This window comes from Schistocerca gregaria, chromosome 2 (assembly GCF_023897955.1).
Source record: "Schistocerca gregaria isolate iqSchGreg1 chromosome 2, iqSchGreg1.2, whole genome shotgun sequence".
NCBI classification, from domain to species: Eukaryota; Metazoa; Arthropoda; class Insecta; order Orthoptera; family Acrididae; genus Schistocerca; species Schistocerca gregaria.
This window is the reverse complement of record NC_064921.1, coordinates 510,743,553-510,761,552: the sequence shown is the minus strand read 5'-3', so window position 1 is coordinate 510,761,552 and position 18,000 is coordinate 510,743,553. Positions and strand designations below refer to the sequence as shown.

At 38.9% G+C, this 18,000-nt stretch overlaps 1 protein-coding gene across 1 annotated transcript in view; it reads left to right on the top strand.

The window, feature by feature from the left end:
* LOC126329315 (glyoxylate reductase/hydroxypyruvate reductase-like) overlaps positions 1 to 11,518 on the top strand; it is an 88,273-nt gene extending 76,755 nt beyond the window's left edge. Inside the window, exons 5-7 of the mRNA XM_049996145.1 lie at positions 225 to 389; positions 873 to 998; positions 11,160 to 11,518. Coding sequence (XP_049852102.1) covers positions 225 to 389; positions 873 to 998; positions 11,160 to 11,275 — 407 coding nt within the window. The 3' untranslated portion in view covers positions 11,276 to 11,518. The remainder of the gene's footprint in view (positions 1 to 224; positions 390 to 872; positions 999 to 11,159) is intronic.
* The last annotated feature ends 6,482 nt before the right edge of the window (positions 11,519 to 18,000 follow it).

The window sequence follows — 18,000 nt, the reverse complement described above, 5'->3', positions numbered from 1 at the left end:
ATTAATTACAGAGCTAGTGCCTGTGGAATGAACAGTACTGCCTATGCAGAAATCTTTAGCTAAGTATAAGGATATGAAACTCATAGTATTATTTTACAAGTAGTTTAGAAACAGCTCTTTGTACTGTGACACTGAAGCTTGACTGCAATCTTATACTCATTTTAAAATTTAGCATACTGTTATTACTTTGTTACTTGACACTGACATTTTTCATTTCTTTACAGGGGAATCATTAAATGCAGAGTTTGTATCTCTTGATGAACTACTTAAACAGAGTGATTTTGTCTTTTTGGCTTGTTCTCTGAACAGTGAAACTGTTAATCTTATAAATAAAGAGGCATTAGGAAAAATGAAACCAAATGCAATTCTAGTGAATGTTAGTCGTGGAGGTATGTTTAATTTGATTATTTTTAGTATGTTTCAGTATTAATATAAAATTTTACATGGCTCATTTCATATACTTCCAGTAACAATGATTTTCTTCCATCTCTACCACCAGTGATGCCTGTATTATAAATAACCTAATTGCTGGCTTGATATTACTCTACCACTTTTATCAAAGTTTCTGAAGAATTAATGCTATGTGCTTTGTCAAAAGGGAGCAGTACTTATAGTGATTCTGGAAGTTTAGAACTACCACTGATTATGCCAGAATGTAAAGCAATGAAATCTATGTTCCACAAGACAAGTACCAGCCAAAAAAGCACACATGTATTTCCATACAATTCTATCATGTTATTTGAGCCAGTTCCTTTATTTTAGTATTGCAATTTTATTTTTATTTTGCACTATTCTGTTCTTGGTGTCCCTGTTCTTGGTTATCAGTTTAGTCCAACCCATTCATTTTTCTATAACAACAAATGTTATTTTAGGCGTTATTGACCAAGAAGCTTTGATTGAAGCCCTTGAAAGTCGCAAGATATGGGGGGCAGGGCTCGATGTTATGACGCCAGAACCACTGCCTAGTGACCACCGCCTTTTGTCTATCCCCAACTGTGGTAAGCAGTACAGTTATTTTAGCATTTTAAAATAAAACATAATTATTGTTAAGCAGTGTATTTATGTTTGGATGAAAAAATACAACATAATTCCCATTGTACAACCAAGATTTTCTTGTCATACTTTACAAATAAAGTGTTTCTAAACCTTCAATGCCATGAAAGAATTCCTATATATGAGTTTTTAATAGTGAGGCAAAATAATTTTGGCTCAGGATATTCACAATATTCTCATTAAATACATTTGTGATGTAAACTGTCAGGTTGCTTTCAATTGGGCTCCAATTTCATTCATATCAATTGCTGAGGGACACTGGTGTGCTGTTTGTCAAGCAATGATAATTCATACAAATATATTTCAAGACATTTAATGGATAGACAAGTGAGGAAGAAAGCAATAATTACTTCACTGCAAAGGCCATTTACTAGTTGGGGTTGGTGCTAATAGTTTACTGAACAAAGCACATGCCCATAGCATCTGTGAATAACAGCAGGATTGCCACACGTTCCGGAAATAAGGGAATTTCAAACATTCCAGGGAACTCACGGAAATAACAGGGGGAAGGGGAGGGGGGGGGGGGGGAGACACTGAAAAAATTTCATTTTTGTCTCAGTAGATGAAATGGTTTGTTTACTGATGTATCATGCATCATCGTTGCTGGCTGGGTGCAGCTGAGTACATGCACTGCTTCCGTACTCCCTCATTCTTACTGCTTCTTTCCTTTCGGTCACTTCCCTCAGCTTGCAATCTGTGCAATCACCATTTCTTGCCACTAGCCTAGCAGCTGCCAGTGTGAGACAGGGAGGTGTGAGGAGTGATTTGTTTGGATCTGATTCTAAGAGACTGTAGGTGGCAGTCATGTGTGCATGAGCTATGTCCGAGTGATTGTGTGTGTGTGTGTGTGTGTGTGTGTGTTGTGTGTGTGTGTGTGTGTGTGGGCGCACGCATGCTCTCATTTTCTGAGAAAAGCTATGGCTGAAAATTTAGTTATGAGAGTGAGATGGTATTTTCAAAGTGCCTGTCTGTGGCTCAGCAATCATCATTATGGTGAGTTGCTGCCTATCCTCATTATTATTGAGTCTCAGAGTATTTGAACAAGTTATCTGCTGCTTGGATTGATCACTGTGGTCTCATTCCATCAACATGCTGTCTGTGGCTCACGAATATCTGGCCACATGAGTGGATTTCCGCAGCGGGCCAAAACTGCTGGCCATTACAGTGGGTATCTGTAACAGACCGAGCTTGCCGATCTGAAGCCATTCGGTTCCCACTAATGTGCAGGCCCTGCCCATTGGATCGAGTCTCACTGCTCTTCCTGCAGGCTGGGTCTGTTTGTGTGTGTGGTGTAATGCAGTAGATTTTCATGGTTTGTCCATGGACCCAGGACTGTGGTGCTCCCCAGCAGGCCAGAGGCCATGACCAATGGATTTCAGGAATTGCAACTGTCTCATCACAAGTACGTTGTACAGTGTGTGGTTTTATAGACATTTTATTGATTCTAGTACATACAGTGGTTGAGAAGGGAATGAGACAGGGTTGTAGCCTCTCCCCGATGTTATTCAATCTGTATATTGAGCAAGGAGTGAAGGAAACAAAAGAAAAATTTGGAGTAGTTATTAAAATCCATGGGGAAGAAATAAAAACTTCGAGGTTCACCAGTGACATTGTAAATCTGTCAGAGACAGCGAAGGACTTGGAAGAGCAGTTGAACGGATTGGACAGTGTCTTGAAACGAGAATATAAGATGATCATCAACAAAAGCAAAACGAGGATAATGGAATGTGGTAGAATTAAGTCTGGTGATGTTGAGAGAATTAGATTAGGAAATGAGACACTTAAAGTAGTAAAGGAGTTTTGCTATTTTGGGAGCAAAATAACTGATGATGGCTGAAGTAGAGAGGATATAAAATGTAGACTGGCAATGGCAAGGAAAGCGTTTCTTAAAAAGAGAAATTTGTTAACATCGAGTATAGATTTAAGTGTCAGGAAGTCATTTCTGAAAGTATTTGTATGGTGTGTAGCTATGTATGGGAGTGAAACATGGACAATAACTAGTTTGGACAATAAGAGAATAGAAGCTTTTGAAATGTGGTGCTACAGAAGAATGCTGAAGTTCAGATGGGTAGATCACATAACTAATGAGGAAGTGTTGAATAGGATTGGGGAGAAGAGAAGTTAGTGGCACAGCTTGACTGGAAGAAGGGATCGGTTGGTAGGACATGTTCTGAGGCATCAAGGGATCACCAATTTAGTATTGGAGGGCAGCGTGGAGGGTAAAAATTGTAGATGGAGACCAAGAGATGCATACACCAAGCAGATTCAGAAGGATGTAGGTTGCAGTAGGTACTGAGAGATGAAGCAGCTTGCACAGGATAGAGTAGCATGGAGAGCTGCATCAAACCAGTCTCAGGACTGAAGACCAACAACAACAACAAAAACAACAACAACAACATTACATTCTGGCGATTCAAAAGTAGTTTGTGTTAGATAGTATGGATAATAATAAGAAGAAAATTGTGAGTCACTGGTGGTTTGTATGCTATGTACTCTTATATTTCTCGAAAGGAAAATTGCACAATACCTGTAAAATAATAGATGCAACACACTCGGTAATGACCGACAGTAATGAACATAATAAAACCAATATTTTATTGGTGGTCACCCACAGTGTTGGTTTACACAATTGTTCCCTGCCTTATACACCTCTTTCAAGAGGCCTACTTTTTCTGAGATTATTTCTGAAATCATTGAAGGTATTTTAAAACTGTCTTGCAACTCCAAGGAAATGCGTATTTTTGTCACCAAATGTGTTGTGTTTTATTGAAATAAAATAGCATCAGTGGTCCTACTGAAACACACGTACCATTTGGTTTGATTTCTCCATATAACAACAGTTCATTACGAAATATGTTGATGTTAGAACCTAAGATTTTTGCTCACATCAGGAAGTGCCACCTGCTTGCAAGGTGGTTTTTTAAGATACTTCCTTCTTTGCACTATTGTTTCTTGTACCATGGCTGCAAAGACAGATTGTCAACTTACATCTTAACTTACCCTTGAGATTTCAAAATGCTCAGATTTCAAATGCTAAGACTTGTCTGGAACTCGGGGAAAAATCAGGGAATTTCACTTGGAGAAACTTGTGGCAACCCTGAACAATTACAGGTGAAAGGACGATGTACACTCAGTGATGCATGACAGATGCTACTCATTTGGTAGGAAGCTACAGATTGACTTCTGGATATTGTGAAGATATAAATTCATCAGAAAAATAATACTACAAAAAGCAAGATTAAAAATGAAGTAAATAGGAACAAATTTGGCATCGAAATGCTCATTACTGCAGAGAGGGGGGGGGGGGGGGGGGGGGGGGACAAGAAGAATATTGTAAAGGGGAAGTGACAAGTACCAGGTAAAAGGTTAAAGGGAAGGCCAAAGAAATGGTGCCTAGAGTGAAGAAAAAAGATGAAAGTGGGAGATACCATGATAGAAAATTGTACATGAAGAAATGGTGAATGGTTATGCACCAAAATCAGGCAACTGACATTCTCCTCATTGCTCTTTCATATCAATGTTGACTATAACATGGCACAACATTACACCCTTATAGAAGTTGAAGGTGTTGTGAAATTCAGAGGTGATAGAGACATAACATATGTCTTATCTTAAAAGTCTAGTTACTGGTTATAATGCATCAGTTTATTCACAGATTTTACAGTTGTGCTTTTTTTTCAGTGCCATAACTATAAAGACAAATGTGGTTAAACGCACAAAAAATATAGATGCAGTGTCAGCTGCAGTCATACTTACTTTCGCCCACTTTCTTTCCATTCACTATGTCACTCTTAATGTAAAAACTATTTATTTTTAATTGTTGGTATGGCAAACAGAAAGCTCAAATAAGTACTCATGGAAATACAACTGGTTAAGCAGTTACACATTACCTATTGAAATCAGTGTATCATATACACTGCATGCTAGAGGGTCCTCTCAGTGGAGCAGGAAGAAAGAAGCTTTTCTTCATTGAATTATGTCCTATTCATGATCAGTTGATTAGGGCTTTATCTAGCCTTTTTAGTGAAGAGGAGATGTGGCATGGTTAAATAATTGATATAACCAGCTATAGTTTATTCTCTGGCACTTAAAACCACTCTGTTTAATAGTGTGGCATGCATTTTTCCTCACATCTGGAAAGGCTGTGTGGTTTTCTACAGTTAATCCACATTTGAACCTTTGCAGATACACATGTCTGATACTGATTGCTGAGGGACAGTCCTCATTTGTCCAAGTAAGGGTTTGCCTTTGTGTTCGGCCTGAAGACTGTGGAATGGATGCTGCAGCAGTTTCAGGGCACTTTCCACAGTGCTCAAATGCAGTTATTTGGCTGTGTGGGTGAGCATCCAATTTAATGGCTTAATCTGCTAGTTGAATTCGTATTGCACAAAACAAATTGCCACCAACAAGGATACCCACAACACCTGGAGGACATATCAACAGATCCCTGGTGAAGAAAGACCTCTTACCAGTCCTTTAAGTGCCATTAAATACTCTTCCTCATGTTCACAAGACATATAGCTCCCTACAACATTTGACTCTTAACCTTTTGGCCCTGGGGCAGCCAGTGGCAGAACCCCAGAACACTATTCGTACATTGAAATCACTACTAAGGAAGAATTGGTGATGGAGTTCTGTAATTACAGTTAGATCCTCATCATCTAATGTGTTATTTAGAAGAACTAACAATTAGAAATTTCCCTGTATTTAAATGTTATTTAGAGGCTGAATACAGTGATGCACATGTACCCTGAACTACAGAAAGAGTTTTGTGTCAATTAGACATTATGGAAATACTTAGAGAGAAATTAAAAGATACGCTATGTGATCAAAAGTATCCGGACACCTGGCTGAAAATGACTTAAAGGTTTGTGGCACCCTCCATCAGCAATGCTAGATTTCAATATGGTGTTGGCCCACCCTTAACCTTGATGACAGCTTCCACTCTCACAGGCATATGTTCAATCAGGTGCTGGAAGGTTTCTTCGGGAATGGCAGCCCATTCTTCATGGAGTGCTAGACTGAGGAGAGGTATCAATGTTGGTCAGTGAGGCCTGGCATGAAGTCAGTGTTCCAAAACATCCCAAAAGTGTTCTGTAGGATTCAGGTCAGGACTCTGTGCAGGCCAGTCCATTGCAGGGATATTTTGTCGAGTAACCACTCTGCCATTATGAACTGGTGCTCGATTGTGTTGAAAGATGCAATTGCCATTTCCAAACGGCTCTTCAACAGTGGGAAGCAAGAAGGTGCTTAAAACATCAGTGTAGGCCTGTGTTGTGATAGTGCCATGCAAAACAACAAGGGGTGTAAGCACCCTCCATGAAAAGCACGACCACATCGTAACACTACCAATCCGAATTTTACTATTGGCACTACATGTGCTGACAGATGACGTTCACAGGGCATTTGCCATACTCACACCGTGCTATTGGATTGCCACATTTGTACCGTGACTTGTCACTCCACACAATGGGTTTCCACTGTTCCATTGTTTACACTTCTTACTCCAAGCGAGGCATATTTTGGCATTTATCGGCGTGTGTGGCTTATGAGCAACCGCTCGACCATGAAATCCAAGTGTTCTTACCTCCTGCCTAATTGTCATAGTACCTTCAGTAGATCCTGACGCAGTTTGGAATTCCTGTGTGATGGTCTGGATAGATGTCTGCCTATTACATGTTACGTCTTTTTTCAACTGTCGGCGGCCTCTGTATGCCTTTGTGCTGTATGTGTCCCTTCACGTTTCCACTTCATCACATCAGAAACAGTGGACCCAGGGATGTTTAGGAGTGTAAAAATCTCATTTACAGACATGTGACACAAGTGACACCCAATCACCTGACCATGTTTGAAGTCCATGAGTTCCGCGGAGTGCCCCATTCATTCTGCTCTCTCATGATGTCTAATGACTACTGAGGTCACTGACATGGAGTACCTGGCAGTAGGTGAAAGCACATTGCACCTAATACGAAAAATGTATGTTTGTGGGCCTGTCTGGATACTTTTGATCACATAGTGTAAGGGGTCACAAGAAGTAACTTTATTTGCCTGTCTGTCACTCGTTGCCTCTTCTATGTGGTGAGTAGCAATCTCTCCTTTTCATATTGTCATGTGTATAATCTGCCCCAGCACACCATTATCACTAAAGCACTCTCAGAGTTGATGGTTATCGAATACTGGCGACGCCAACAGACCGGGGACCCTGGGGTTTCTCACTCCATTTGCAAGGACTTGCCAGGAGGCATAGGTGGCTTATCAGATGTCATGGAAGTGGTTAGCATAAACTGATTCCATAACCCAGGCTGTTACTTCTGAAACTTTTTCAATACCAAGGGATGAAATTTTGTCAAAATTATCCTCCTTCCTCTTGGCAACAATTTACGCTTTAATCACCTACACCGACACGCTACTGCTGCTCCTAATCCTGCACCCCATGGGTCATTTCTGCTGCTCCTGGCACAGGTGCAAGATCCATTTACCCACTTACCACCTCCAGCCACAGAACTTTCCTATTCAATCCAAGGCAGTGGTACATGTAAAAGAAATCTCAGCGCAATTTGTAGCCACGCAGTGTAGGGCATCTTATCACGGTTTGCAAGCATGACTTATTGAGCTGAATGTTCAGTAATATCCACACCTGTCAGCACTCAACTTCTTTGCAACTGGAATAATCATAATCTTCTTGAAATCTGAGAGTATTTCATGTCTCATGTACTTTGCATACCAGTTGGAATAGTTTTCCGATAGCAGGTCTCTAAACGATTTTAACAATTCTGAGGGAATGTCACCTACTCCAGATGTCTTGCTTTTACTGAATTCTGTCAATGCACTGGTATTATCGCATATCCCATCTCATAGTAATCTAATTCCTCTTCCTTAACAATGTCTCCAAGTTTCTCTCCTTTGTATAGCCGTTCTGTATATTCCTTCAACATTCCAGTCTTCCCTTCTTTGCTTAGCACTGGCTTCTCATATGAGCTCTTGATATTCATACAGCTGCTTCTGTCTTCTTCAAAGACTTGTTCAATTTTCCTTTGCGTGAAATTTTGCTATGTGTATTATCTTTTTCTTGTTTCATTTGCTGTATTTGTATACATTTTTTCTTTCATCAGTTAAATTCAATACCTCACGTGTTACCCAAGGATATGTAGTGGATCCTTAGTTTTTGTCTAGTTGTTCCTTGGTATTACAAAGTGAATAAACCTATTTATTCTTACATAGTGTATTGTTAGCAAGTAAACTTGTAATGCTATGTGTGACATTGAGTTAAATTCTTATGTACCAGAGTTAAATTTTTGTGATCACTTCTTTATAGTAAAAGTCAGTAGTTTTGTGGTGTGCAGGGTTTTCAACTATGAAGCTTAGGATGGAATAAATATATTGTAAAGTGCTGGAAAGTATGCCACCTTTATTAAACAGTTTAGGACAGAAGGTTCTTTGGATGACTTGCACATAATTCAGACACTTTTTAACTGATTATTTTATCTTATTTTATCTTATGCATGTAAATTAAAAAAAAAAAGAATCAGAAATCACATAACTGAACAGAAGTACCCAAAACAGCATACTTTGTGACACTGATGTATCCAGTATTTGAAAATGTCCTGATGGCAATTGTATCTGACAACACCCGTTTTAAGAAATGGAAAACAGGATGTTTATTTCGTAAGAAGTTAAACTTTTTACCCAAAAGTCTCTTTGCATCCCACAGAACTCATTCAGTGTGACATTTAGCTGTACATATGAGTCAGTTCAAATTGTTCATGATTCTAGATCCTTTCAAGGGTAGTTAGTCTGTAACTGATTTGACCATATATATATATTAAAAACAAAGATTCCAAGACTTACCAAGCGGGAAAGCGCCGGCAGACAGGCACATGAACAAAACACACAAACACACACACAGAATTGCTAGCTTTCGCAACCGATGGTTGCTTCTTCAGGAAGGAGAGGGAAAGACGAAAGGATGTAGGTTTTAAGGGAGAGGGTAAGGAGTCATTTCAATCCCGGGAGCGGAAAGACTTCCCTTAGGGGAAAAAAAGGACAGATGTACACTCGCGCGCGCACACACACACACACATATCCATCCGCACACACACAGACAAAAGCAGACATATTTAAAGGCAAAGAGTAAGGGCAGAGATGTCAGTCGAGGCGGAAGTACAGAGGCAAAGAAGTTGTTGAAAGACAGGTGAGGTATGAGCGGCGGCAACTTGAAATTAGCGGAGGTTGAGGCCTGGCGGATATCGAGAAGAGAGGATATACTGAAGGGCGAGTTCCCATCTCCGGAGTTCGGATAGGTTGGTGTTGGTGGGAAGTATCCAGATAACTCGGACGGTGTAACACTGTGCCAAGATGTGCTGGCCGTGCATCAAGGCATGTTTAGCCACAGGGTGATCCTCATTACCAACAAACACTGTCTGCCTGTGTCCATTCATGCGAATGGACAGTTTGTTGCTGGTCATTCACACATAGAAAGCGTCACAGTGCAGGCAGGTCAGTTGGTAAATCACGTGGGTGCTTTCACACGTGGCTCTCCCTTTGATCGTGTACACCTTCCGGGTTACAGGACTGGAGTAGGTGGTGGTGGGAGGGTGCATAGGACAGGTTTTACACCGGGGGCGGTTGCAAGGGTAGGAGCCAGAGGGTAGGGAAGGTGGTTTGGGGATTTCATAGGGATGAACCAAGAGGTTACGAAGGTTAGGTGGACGGCGGAAAGACACTCTTGGTGGAGTGGGGAGGATTTCATGAAGGATTGATCTCATTTCGGGGCAGGATTTTAGGAAGTCGTATCCCTGCTGGAGAGCCACATTCAAGGTCTGATCCAGTCCCGGGAAGTATTCTGTCACAAGTGGGGCACTTTTGGGGTTCTTCTGTGAGAGGTTCTGGGTTTGAGGGGATGAGGAAGTGGCTCTGGTTATCTGCTTCTGTACCAGGTTGGGAGGGTAGTTGCGGGATGCAAAAAAAAAAAAAAAAAAAAAAAAAAAAAATATATATATATATATATATATATATATATATATATATATATATATATATATATATATTTTTCAGATCAACTATTTTCAATGCTAGTGTGAAGTGGAAACATTGTGAAAGCACTAATTTTGAATATCATTCTCATCAAAAAGCAATTGACAGGGTTAGCCCAACTATAAAGTGTAGTGTAACAATCAGCTGTCAAATATCCATGTCAATTACTGCAGAAGAATTCCAGCCCAGATACACAAGCCAGTGACATACTGATTCTAAAAATGTGACAAAACCTACTATTCAAGGTTGTGTCGATGCTCAGTGTCATGACTAATGAGACAAAGTATGCAGTGCTACTTAGAGGTGTAAACATTGTTATACAAGCAGTGGAGGTGGTTTTGTAGAGGTGTGTGTGTGTGTGTGTGTGTGTGTGTGTGTGTGTGTGTGTGTGTAAAAATATAATATATCTGACATGCCTGGTGAACATATTACTTGTTGTGTGTGTTTTCTTTTGTCAGTGATAGTCAGTTAAGGCATGTCATGGTGAATAACTTATTTTACTGATTTGATTTCTGATCATTAGTTTTGGTTAAAGGCATAATGATTGCAGGTGTTTTTGTAAACACTTCAGATAGTAGCAAGCAGTTGGACTAAGACCACACTATGAAATGATTGGCATTTGAAGCTGATTATATAATTTTGAGGTGTGTCATTGATCTAAAACCCCAACAGCAACTATTCACCAAGCTTCAGGAAAATTTCCACTTGAATATCAGAAGTAGTACTAGTGGCTGTCACATGATAAATGAACAGAATTTTCAGAGACTTTGAGTCACATAGTGCATGTAGCAACGTTTACTGACAGTCACCAACATGAAAGATTATTGCAGCTTCTTTCATAGGCAAGAAATCTTAACACAGTGTAGGACATTAACTTTATGAACATAGCAAATAAAGGCAACTTTTTGAATTTTAGGTCAAACAAATAAAAGTTCAATTTCATCTCACAGTTACCATAGTGATTAAAATGTCTTTTGATAATTTATGATTTGTCTAATAATTATGTTTTTATGTGTGGCTGTTTCTAGATTTTTTAGAAAATTGGAAATGAAATTTAACTTTCCTTTTCCCAGTACTGCTACCACACCTGGGCAGTGCAACACTGAAGACACGGACAAACATGGCACTTCTTACAGTAAAAAATATTTTTGCTGCCTTGGATGGGGAACCTCTGCCTTCTTCTATCTAATCCAGTTGTCATGGAACTGTTGTTAAATTGACAGTTGAGTTTACAAGCACATGATACAGGAGGTATTCAAATAAAATGAAATGCAATAAACATGGTAAATGGCACTAAAATGTCTGTTTCTATATATCTGAAAATAATGTGGACAAAATTATGATTTCCCTTGTCAATTTATCATTCATGGAACGTTGTATTTTTGATCTCCTGTTTCTGGAAAAGTTCATAAAAACAAAGTTGAATGTGAAATATGGTTTGGATTCATTTTGAAACCCTAAATGGTCTCCTAAAACTAAACTTTGAGTGAAACTATATAAATATTTACAGAGTTCAGTTTTCAGGCTTTTGTAAGAAAATAAGCATCCTCTCGTCAGGATCTTCTATAAATATATTAAAAACAAAGATTCCAAGACTTACGAAGCGGGAAAGCGCCGGTAGACAGGCACAATAAAATAACACACACACAAAATTTCTAGCTTCTTCAGGAAAGAGGGAAGGAGAGGGAAAGACAAAAGGATGTGGGTTTTAAGGGAGAGGGTAAGGAGTCATTCCAGTCCCGGGAGCGGAAAGACTTACCTTAGGGGGAAAAAAAGGATAGGTATATCTCACTCACACACACACAATCACACACACACACACACACACACAAGCAGACATATTTACATGTGTGTGTGTGTGTGTGTGTGTGTGTGTGTGTGTGTGTGTGTGTGTTTTATTTTATTGTGCCTGTCTACCGGCGCTTTCCCGCTTAGTAAGTCTTGGAATCTTTGTTTTTAATATATTTTTCCCATGTGGAAGTATCTTTCTATTTTATTTTATTTGGATCTTCTATAAAGATATAGTTAGTAGATAAGCTATCACTTACCATCAATCTGTCTGTCAGCATCAATCCTTCAAATACTGTGGCTATAACTGAACAGTCGTTAGTATTAGACTTTGTATCTCTTTAAACTCACTGAGTGTGAGTCACAAGCCTGACAAAATCCAGTCAAGATTATGCTTAAGAATGCTGGTAATCTCAAAAAATTTGATTCAGTTGCACATTTAACTATATACCACCTCACAGAAATATACTTGGCTCACTAGCTGGTAATATGTTACCACATCAAGTGCTAAATAAGTTTGAAAAGAACTGACTTGTCTGAGTTTTGATATCGTTCATACATACATGCATACATAAATAGAGTTAGTATAAGCCACACAATTGATGTTATGCACAATCTTGTCCTATTAATCCTATTCAAAGAAATAATACCCTCAGGACAGAGAATATGCAGCCAAATTTCTATGACAGGTGGGCTTCAGTGAAAGGCTGACTTGGCACATAATCTCTCACTGATACCCAAAGATACCCACCTGTAGGTACATTGTTTGTGAGTGGTTATACTGGCTGATAGGAGTCAAGGGAATGCAAAGGAATGTGTGAGCTGTAATGGTATAAGCTGAGCAGAGCATGGAATGGTTGGGAGGTAATAGGAGATGTGATACAGGGGAGATGGGTGGCTCTATGTGCAAGTTTCAAACTGAGGACTGTAACAGTGTAGGTGAAAAAACACACAAACACACACAAACACACACACACACACACACACACACACACACAAAAGAGAGAGAGAGAGAACAAAAACTAGAAAAGGGTTAGGCTGGGAGGATTGTGAGAACAGAGGACACGCAGATATGTGGAGGGGCATAACATATCTGATACTTCATTTCACTACTTTCACATGTGGCCTTCCAATGTATGGGGTAACAAATGCTTGCGACTTTACTTCATTAGGAGATAGTTGGTGGATGTGTAGGGCAGAGTTACCAACTGGAAGATAATGTGTGTGATTATTGCTAGTTATCTCTCACATATCTTGAGCAGAGCTTCCAGTGGTCAGCTCACCTGCAGTGTGTGACAGAGCAGTGATGACAGTAACAGCTTAGGTGTCAACAAAATCAAATCACATGACTCAGAAGCGGGCCACCTTATTTCTATACAGCTCATTTGTGACCAGAAGGTCATCATGCTGATGACATTGTGGAGGCAGTTCTAGCACACTGCACCATCAGCACTAATCAATCATGCCACCAGTATTGAGTTAAAGAGTCCTATAATTTAATCTGGTTTCACAGGAATATTACAACGTTGCTGTAGTAATAAAATTAGTGCTCGAATACAGATATTAACATTATTTCAGTTATTGTTGAGCACTGTAATATTTTTTCTTTAAAGTATTTGGCAACACCCTTTGAGCTGGTAAATCCCTCCCATACTGAGTCCACTGTTCTCAACCTGCTGGAAAATAACAAAGGAGATACCCAAGGATGCAATGGAAGGATTGAGTATTAACAATCCTTAAACAAGTGTGCTAACAGCAGTGGAGGATGAAGCCAGAGACCAGCAACAACGGACTACCATCTTCAGTATAGGTGTATATCTCCTCTGCTGAGACTCGCTGGCCTTTTTGTGACATGTTCTTTCATAAAGGCTTTTAATGCAATAAACGATGATGATAAGATGATGATGATGATGATGATGATGAAGAAGAAGAAACTATATGATTATTTGGTAACATTAATGACACTAGCGATAACTTAGAATAACGCATTGGCTTGAGAGGTTTGCCAAAATGACATACTAGAGACAATACACTTAGGTACACAACTGTATTCTATTATTTCTTTAAGTTTGAGGGATTTAGTGATCATGGACCTTTTTGGGCCACTGCTTTGAGGTTGAGATGATGTGGAGTATGTATTTGCAATATTAGAGTGCTGGGCATGATTAATGAAACTGGGCGGGGACTACTCAAGAGGACATCATCATCAGGAGAAAGAAAACTGGCATTCTATGGATCGGAGCATGGAATGTCAGATCCCTTAATCGGGCAGGTAGGTTAGAAAATTAAAAAGGGAAATGGATGGGTTGAAGCCATATATAGTAGGAATTAGTGAAGTTTGGTGGCAGGAGGAACAAGACTCCTGGTCTGGTGAATACAGGGTTATAAATACAAAATCAAATAGAGGAAATGCTGGAGTAGGTTTACTAGAATTCGGGAGAAGAGGAATTTGTGGCACAACTTGACTAGAAGAAGAGATTGGTTGCTAAGATATGTTCTGAGGCATCAAGGTATCACCAGTTTAGTATTGGAGGGCAGTGTGGAGGGTAAAAATCGTAGAGGGAGACCAAGAGATTAATATACTAAGCAGGTACTGGGAGATGAAGAAGCTTGCACAGGATAGAGTAGCATGGAGAGCTGCATCAAACCAGTCCTGGACTGAAGACAATAACAACAACCCATTAAAAGAGCCACAATGAAGACCATTATTAGCTGCCTGTGCAAGTACTACTTTGCACAAGTGGTCAATCCCAGACATCTACTAATGTATCTAAAAATCACAAAATTTTAGCCTAAGAATTTAAAGAATGTTTAGCATGGGAAATTATAATTAATTTTTATAAGAAAAAGGTGGTTGTGGGACAAGCTACAGTTACAATTTGTAAAAAAAATAGTTATTAGTTATTAATGATAAAAAACAAAAATTGCATCTGTAGAATGAAAAAAATAATCAGCTTAAAACTTATGGTAATTAAGAAAACATTTGACTTAATTATTTTAGACTCATAATAAGAAAACTAACAAATGTCTGTAGAATGCATTAATTAGCTATAAATTTATGATACATATGAAAATATTTAACTTTGTTATTTTACTCTGGCAGTCATAATTTTTTCTTCTGAACTAATGTTTTTACTTAAGCTTTAAGGTGGCTTGTTGTATAGAACGACTCCCATGTGTCTTACAGTCATATGTTCTTTACATAGCTCTTGACTAATTACAGATACACCCCTGGAATCACAGGTCTGCTGATGGTGAATTGTTGTAAAAATGTGGTAATGTTCATGGATAAAACACATTGTCATAAATGTAAATAAATAACACTAACAGGATATTGAGCACCAGTAGTAGATGTTTGGTGTTGTAGGTCAGCAGAATTAGTCTCTTTATCGTCATTATTCTCTTCTGTATAATAATCACTCATTGTGAGGCAGTACAAAAATGAATGCAATATGCAAGTACAAAGTGTACTGGGGCAAGTATGCACATTTTACTGCTCTAGTGTCATAGACTTTACTCAGGAGATTAATATACAGAGCAGTTTTTTACTGTGCATTTAAATTTTTTGTCATCCATTCACTCTCCAACAAATTTAGTTGTTAGCATTTGGTTTATAGGGAGACTTTTCAAATCTATCATCTATACTTGATGAAATTATGTCATTGGTAAGAATTAGATAAACAGTTTTGTCCTTATTCAATAACAGTTCACGTTTATTCAATTTACAAGCTTGGAGAGTGTATCACAAATCATGTTACAGAGCTCATTAACACAGTAATTTGAATACAGTATATTGGTGTCATTTGCAAATCTTACTGGTAGGCCTTTCGGAACTCTTTGGAGCAGATCATTGATAAAAAATAAACAGAAGGGATACAATCGTGGAACCTTGAGAAACACCATGTCTTATAGTTGAAAGTATATAGTCAAACTTCTTTGTGATTACAACTTTTTGCATCCTGTCTAAAGATATGTAAATTAATTTTTGAATTTACCATAATTTCACACTGTAGCAGTTTATCCATATGTAATTTGTGCTTGAGGATATCTGTTGGATGCTTTCTGTCACTGAGTGCAGCGTAAAGTTCATTTACAAATCAATATATGATGGCATTTATTGATCTTTTGATGAGGACTCAATAAACAGCTTCTCTACAGGAACTCGATAATATTGTCATATACTGCTTTCTCAAGAACCTTAGCTATGCTTGAAGGGGTCAATATGGATCTGTAGTTATTAACATCAGTCCTCTAACTTTTCTTAATGACAGGGACCACCTTCGTGCCTTAAAAATTTTAGGAACTTGGCCCAAGGACAAGAAGCAGATTATTGTATCTAACAGTGGGCGTAACACATGCCACATTTCTCGAAGGCTGAGCCATCGAAACCTAATGGGGGGGAAGTCTGGTTTTTGTATTATAATACTGCAGATTATACCTGGTGTATCTACATCAAGGTGCAATGAATTGCCGGCCGCGGTGGTCTACCGGTTTTAGGCGCTCAGTCCGGAGCCGCGCGACTGCTACAGTCCCAGGTTCAAATCCTGCCTCAGGCATGGATGTGTGTGATGTCCTTAGGTTAGTTAGTTTTAAGTAGTTCTAAGTTCTAGGGGACTGATGACCATAGATGTTGAGTCCCATAGTGCTCAGAGCCATTTGCAATGTATTTTTTGGAAATAACTTTTGGTATGAACAGAGAGCAGACTAGAGCACCAGTCTGAGAAGAAAGCTTGTTGCCCCTGCTTATGAAGTGGTTATTGAATACTTCATAATTTCTTTAGGGTCAGAGATAAAACTACATTGATAACTTCCCACATGACTATATTTAGTTCTTAAGTTGCAATAAATTGGAGGTTGTACAGTTTTTTGGCTTCACAAATAACCTTGTTGAATTTTTTTTTTTTTTTTTTTTGTACAGTATGAAACTTTTTGTACAGTATGAAACAGTCATTGTGTGTGTTCTCTCTCTCTCTCTCTCTCTCTCTCACTCACTCACTCACACACACACACACACACACACACACACACACACACACACACACACAGTGGCTCCATCTGTCAGAAGAGGGACAGAAGAGAGGGGAGGAAAAGGACTGAAGAGGTTTGGGGAAAGGGGTACAGTTTAGAAAAGTCATCCAGAACCCCGGGTCAGGGTAGACTTATGGGACAGGATGAGAAGGAAGGACTAATTTTCTTTACACATTGTCACCAGTAATTGATGTGCTAGGGCATCCAGGGCAGTCACCGTCTATCATCTCAACCCTCTTTGAAATATTATAATATGAAGACTATATTAAAATACTTTGAGCTGTAGAAGTGTAGCACCGAGTCTGGTTTTGAAATGAAAATTTGTATTCTACCACCAGGTTATTGACAGAAACATAACTAAAAGCTTCATGGATTTAATCTTTGATGCTACATGTTCAAATTTTTTTTTTCATAGTTCAGATATTTGGTTTTGAGAATGGGATTACTCTCCACACTGTCCCAGCACAAATTAGGAAGCCACCTCCACTTTAAGTTCTGCAGAAGTTATTAAAGCTACACAGACCAAATACAGTTTGAGTGTTTCTCCAAGAATATTTTTTGTACGTCTAAACTTTTGTTTCGTATCCTTTACCAGTTCCAGAAGAAAACAAAATTCAGATTTTTTTTTTTTTTTTTTTTTTTTTTTTTTTTTTTTGTATGGATGCACTGTCTTCAGTCAACATTCCTCCTGTCCTTTTAATGCGCAGTTGGTGGCTCACAAATTTTAAACTGTTGAAAGAGGGATTGGTTTGAGCTCTTGTGTTAATTTCAGTTTTTGTTGACTCAGGATCTCTAAAATACTTAAAGCTTGTGGATTTTTTGCTTTTAGTGTCCTGTTAACTTCTGCTGCTGTTGATGGAATAGCTGCATGTGGTATTGATGTTTCAGCTGCATGTGGAAGGAATATTTTGCTAGGAAACCAAAGGCGAATCCAGGGCGGTAGGAGGGGGAGGGAGCTATTGGGTTGCAAATGCCCCCCCCCCCTCAGAACTACAACTGTTTCTTCTTATTCTTTACAGGCACAGCTTTCAGATTTGACATCTCAACAATTTTCCCACTATTGTGGTATAATTTACCCTAGAGATTTTGTCTCCAAAA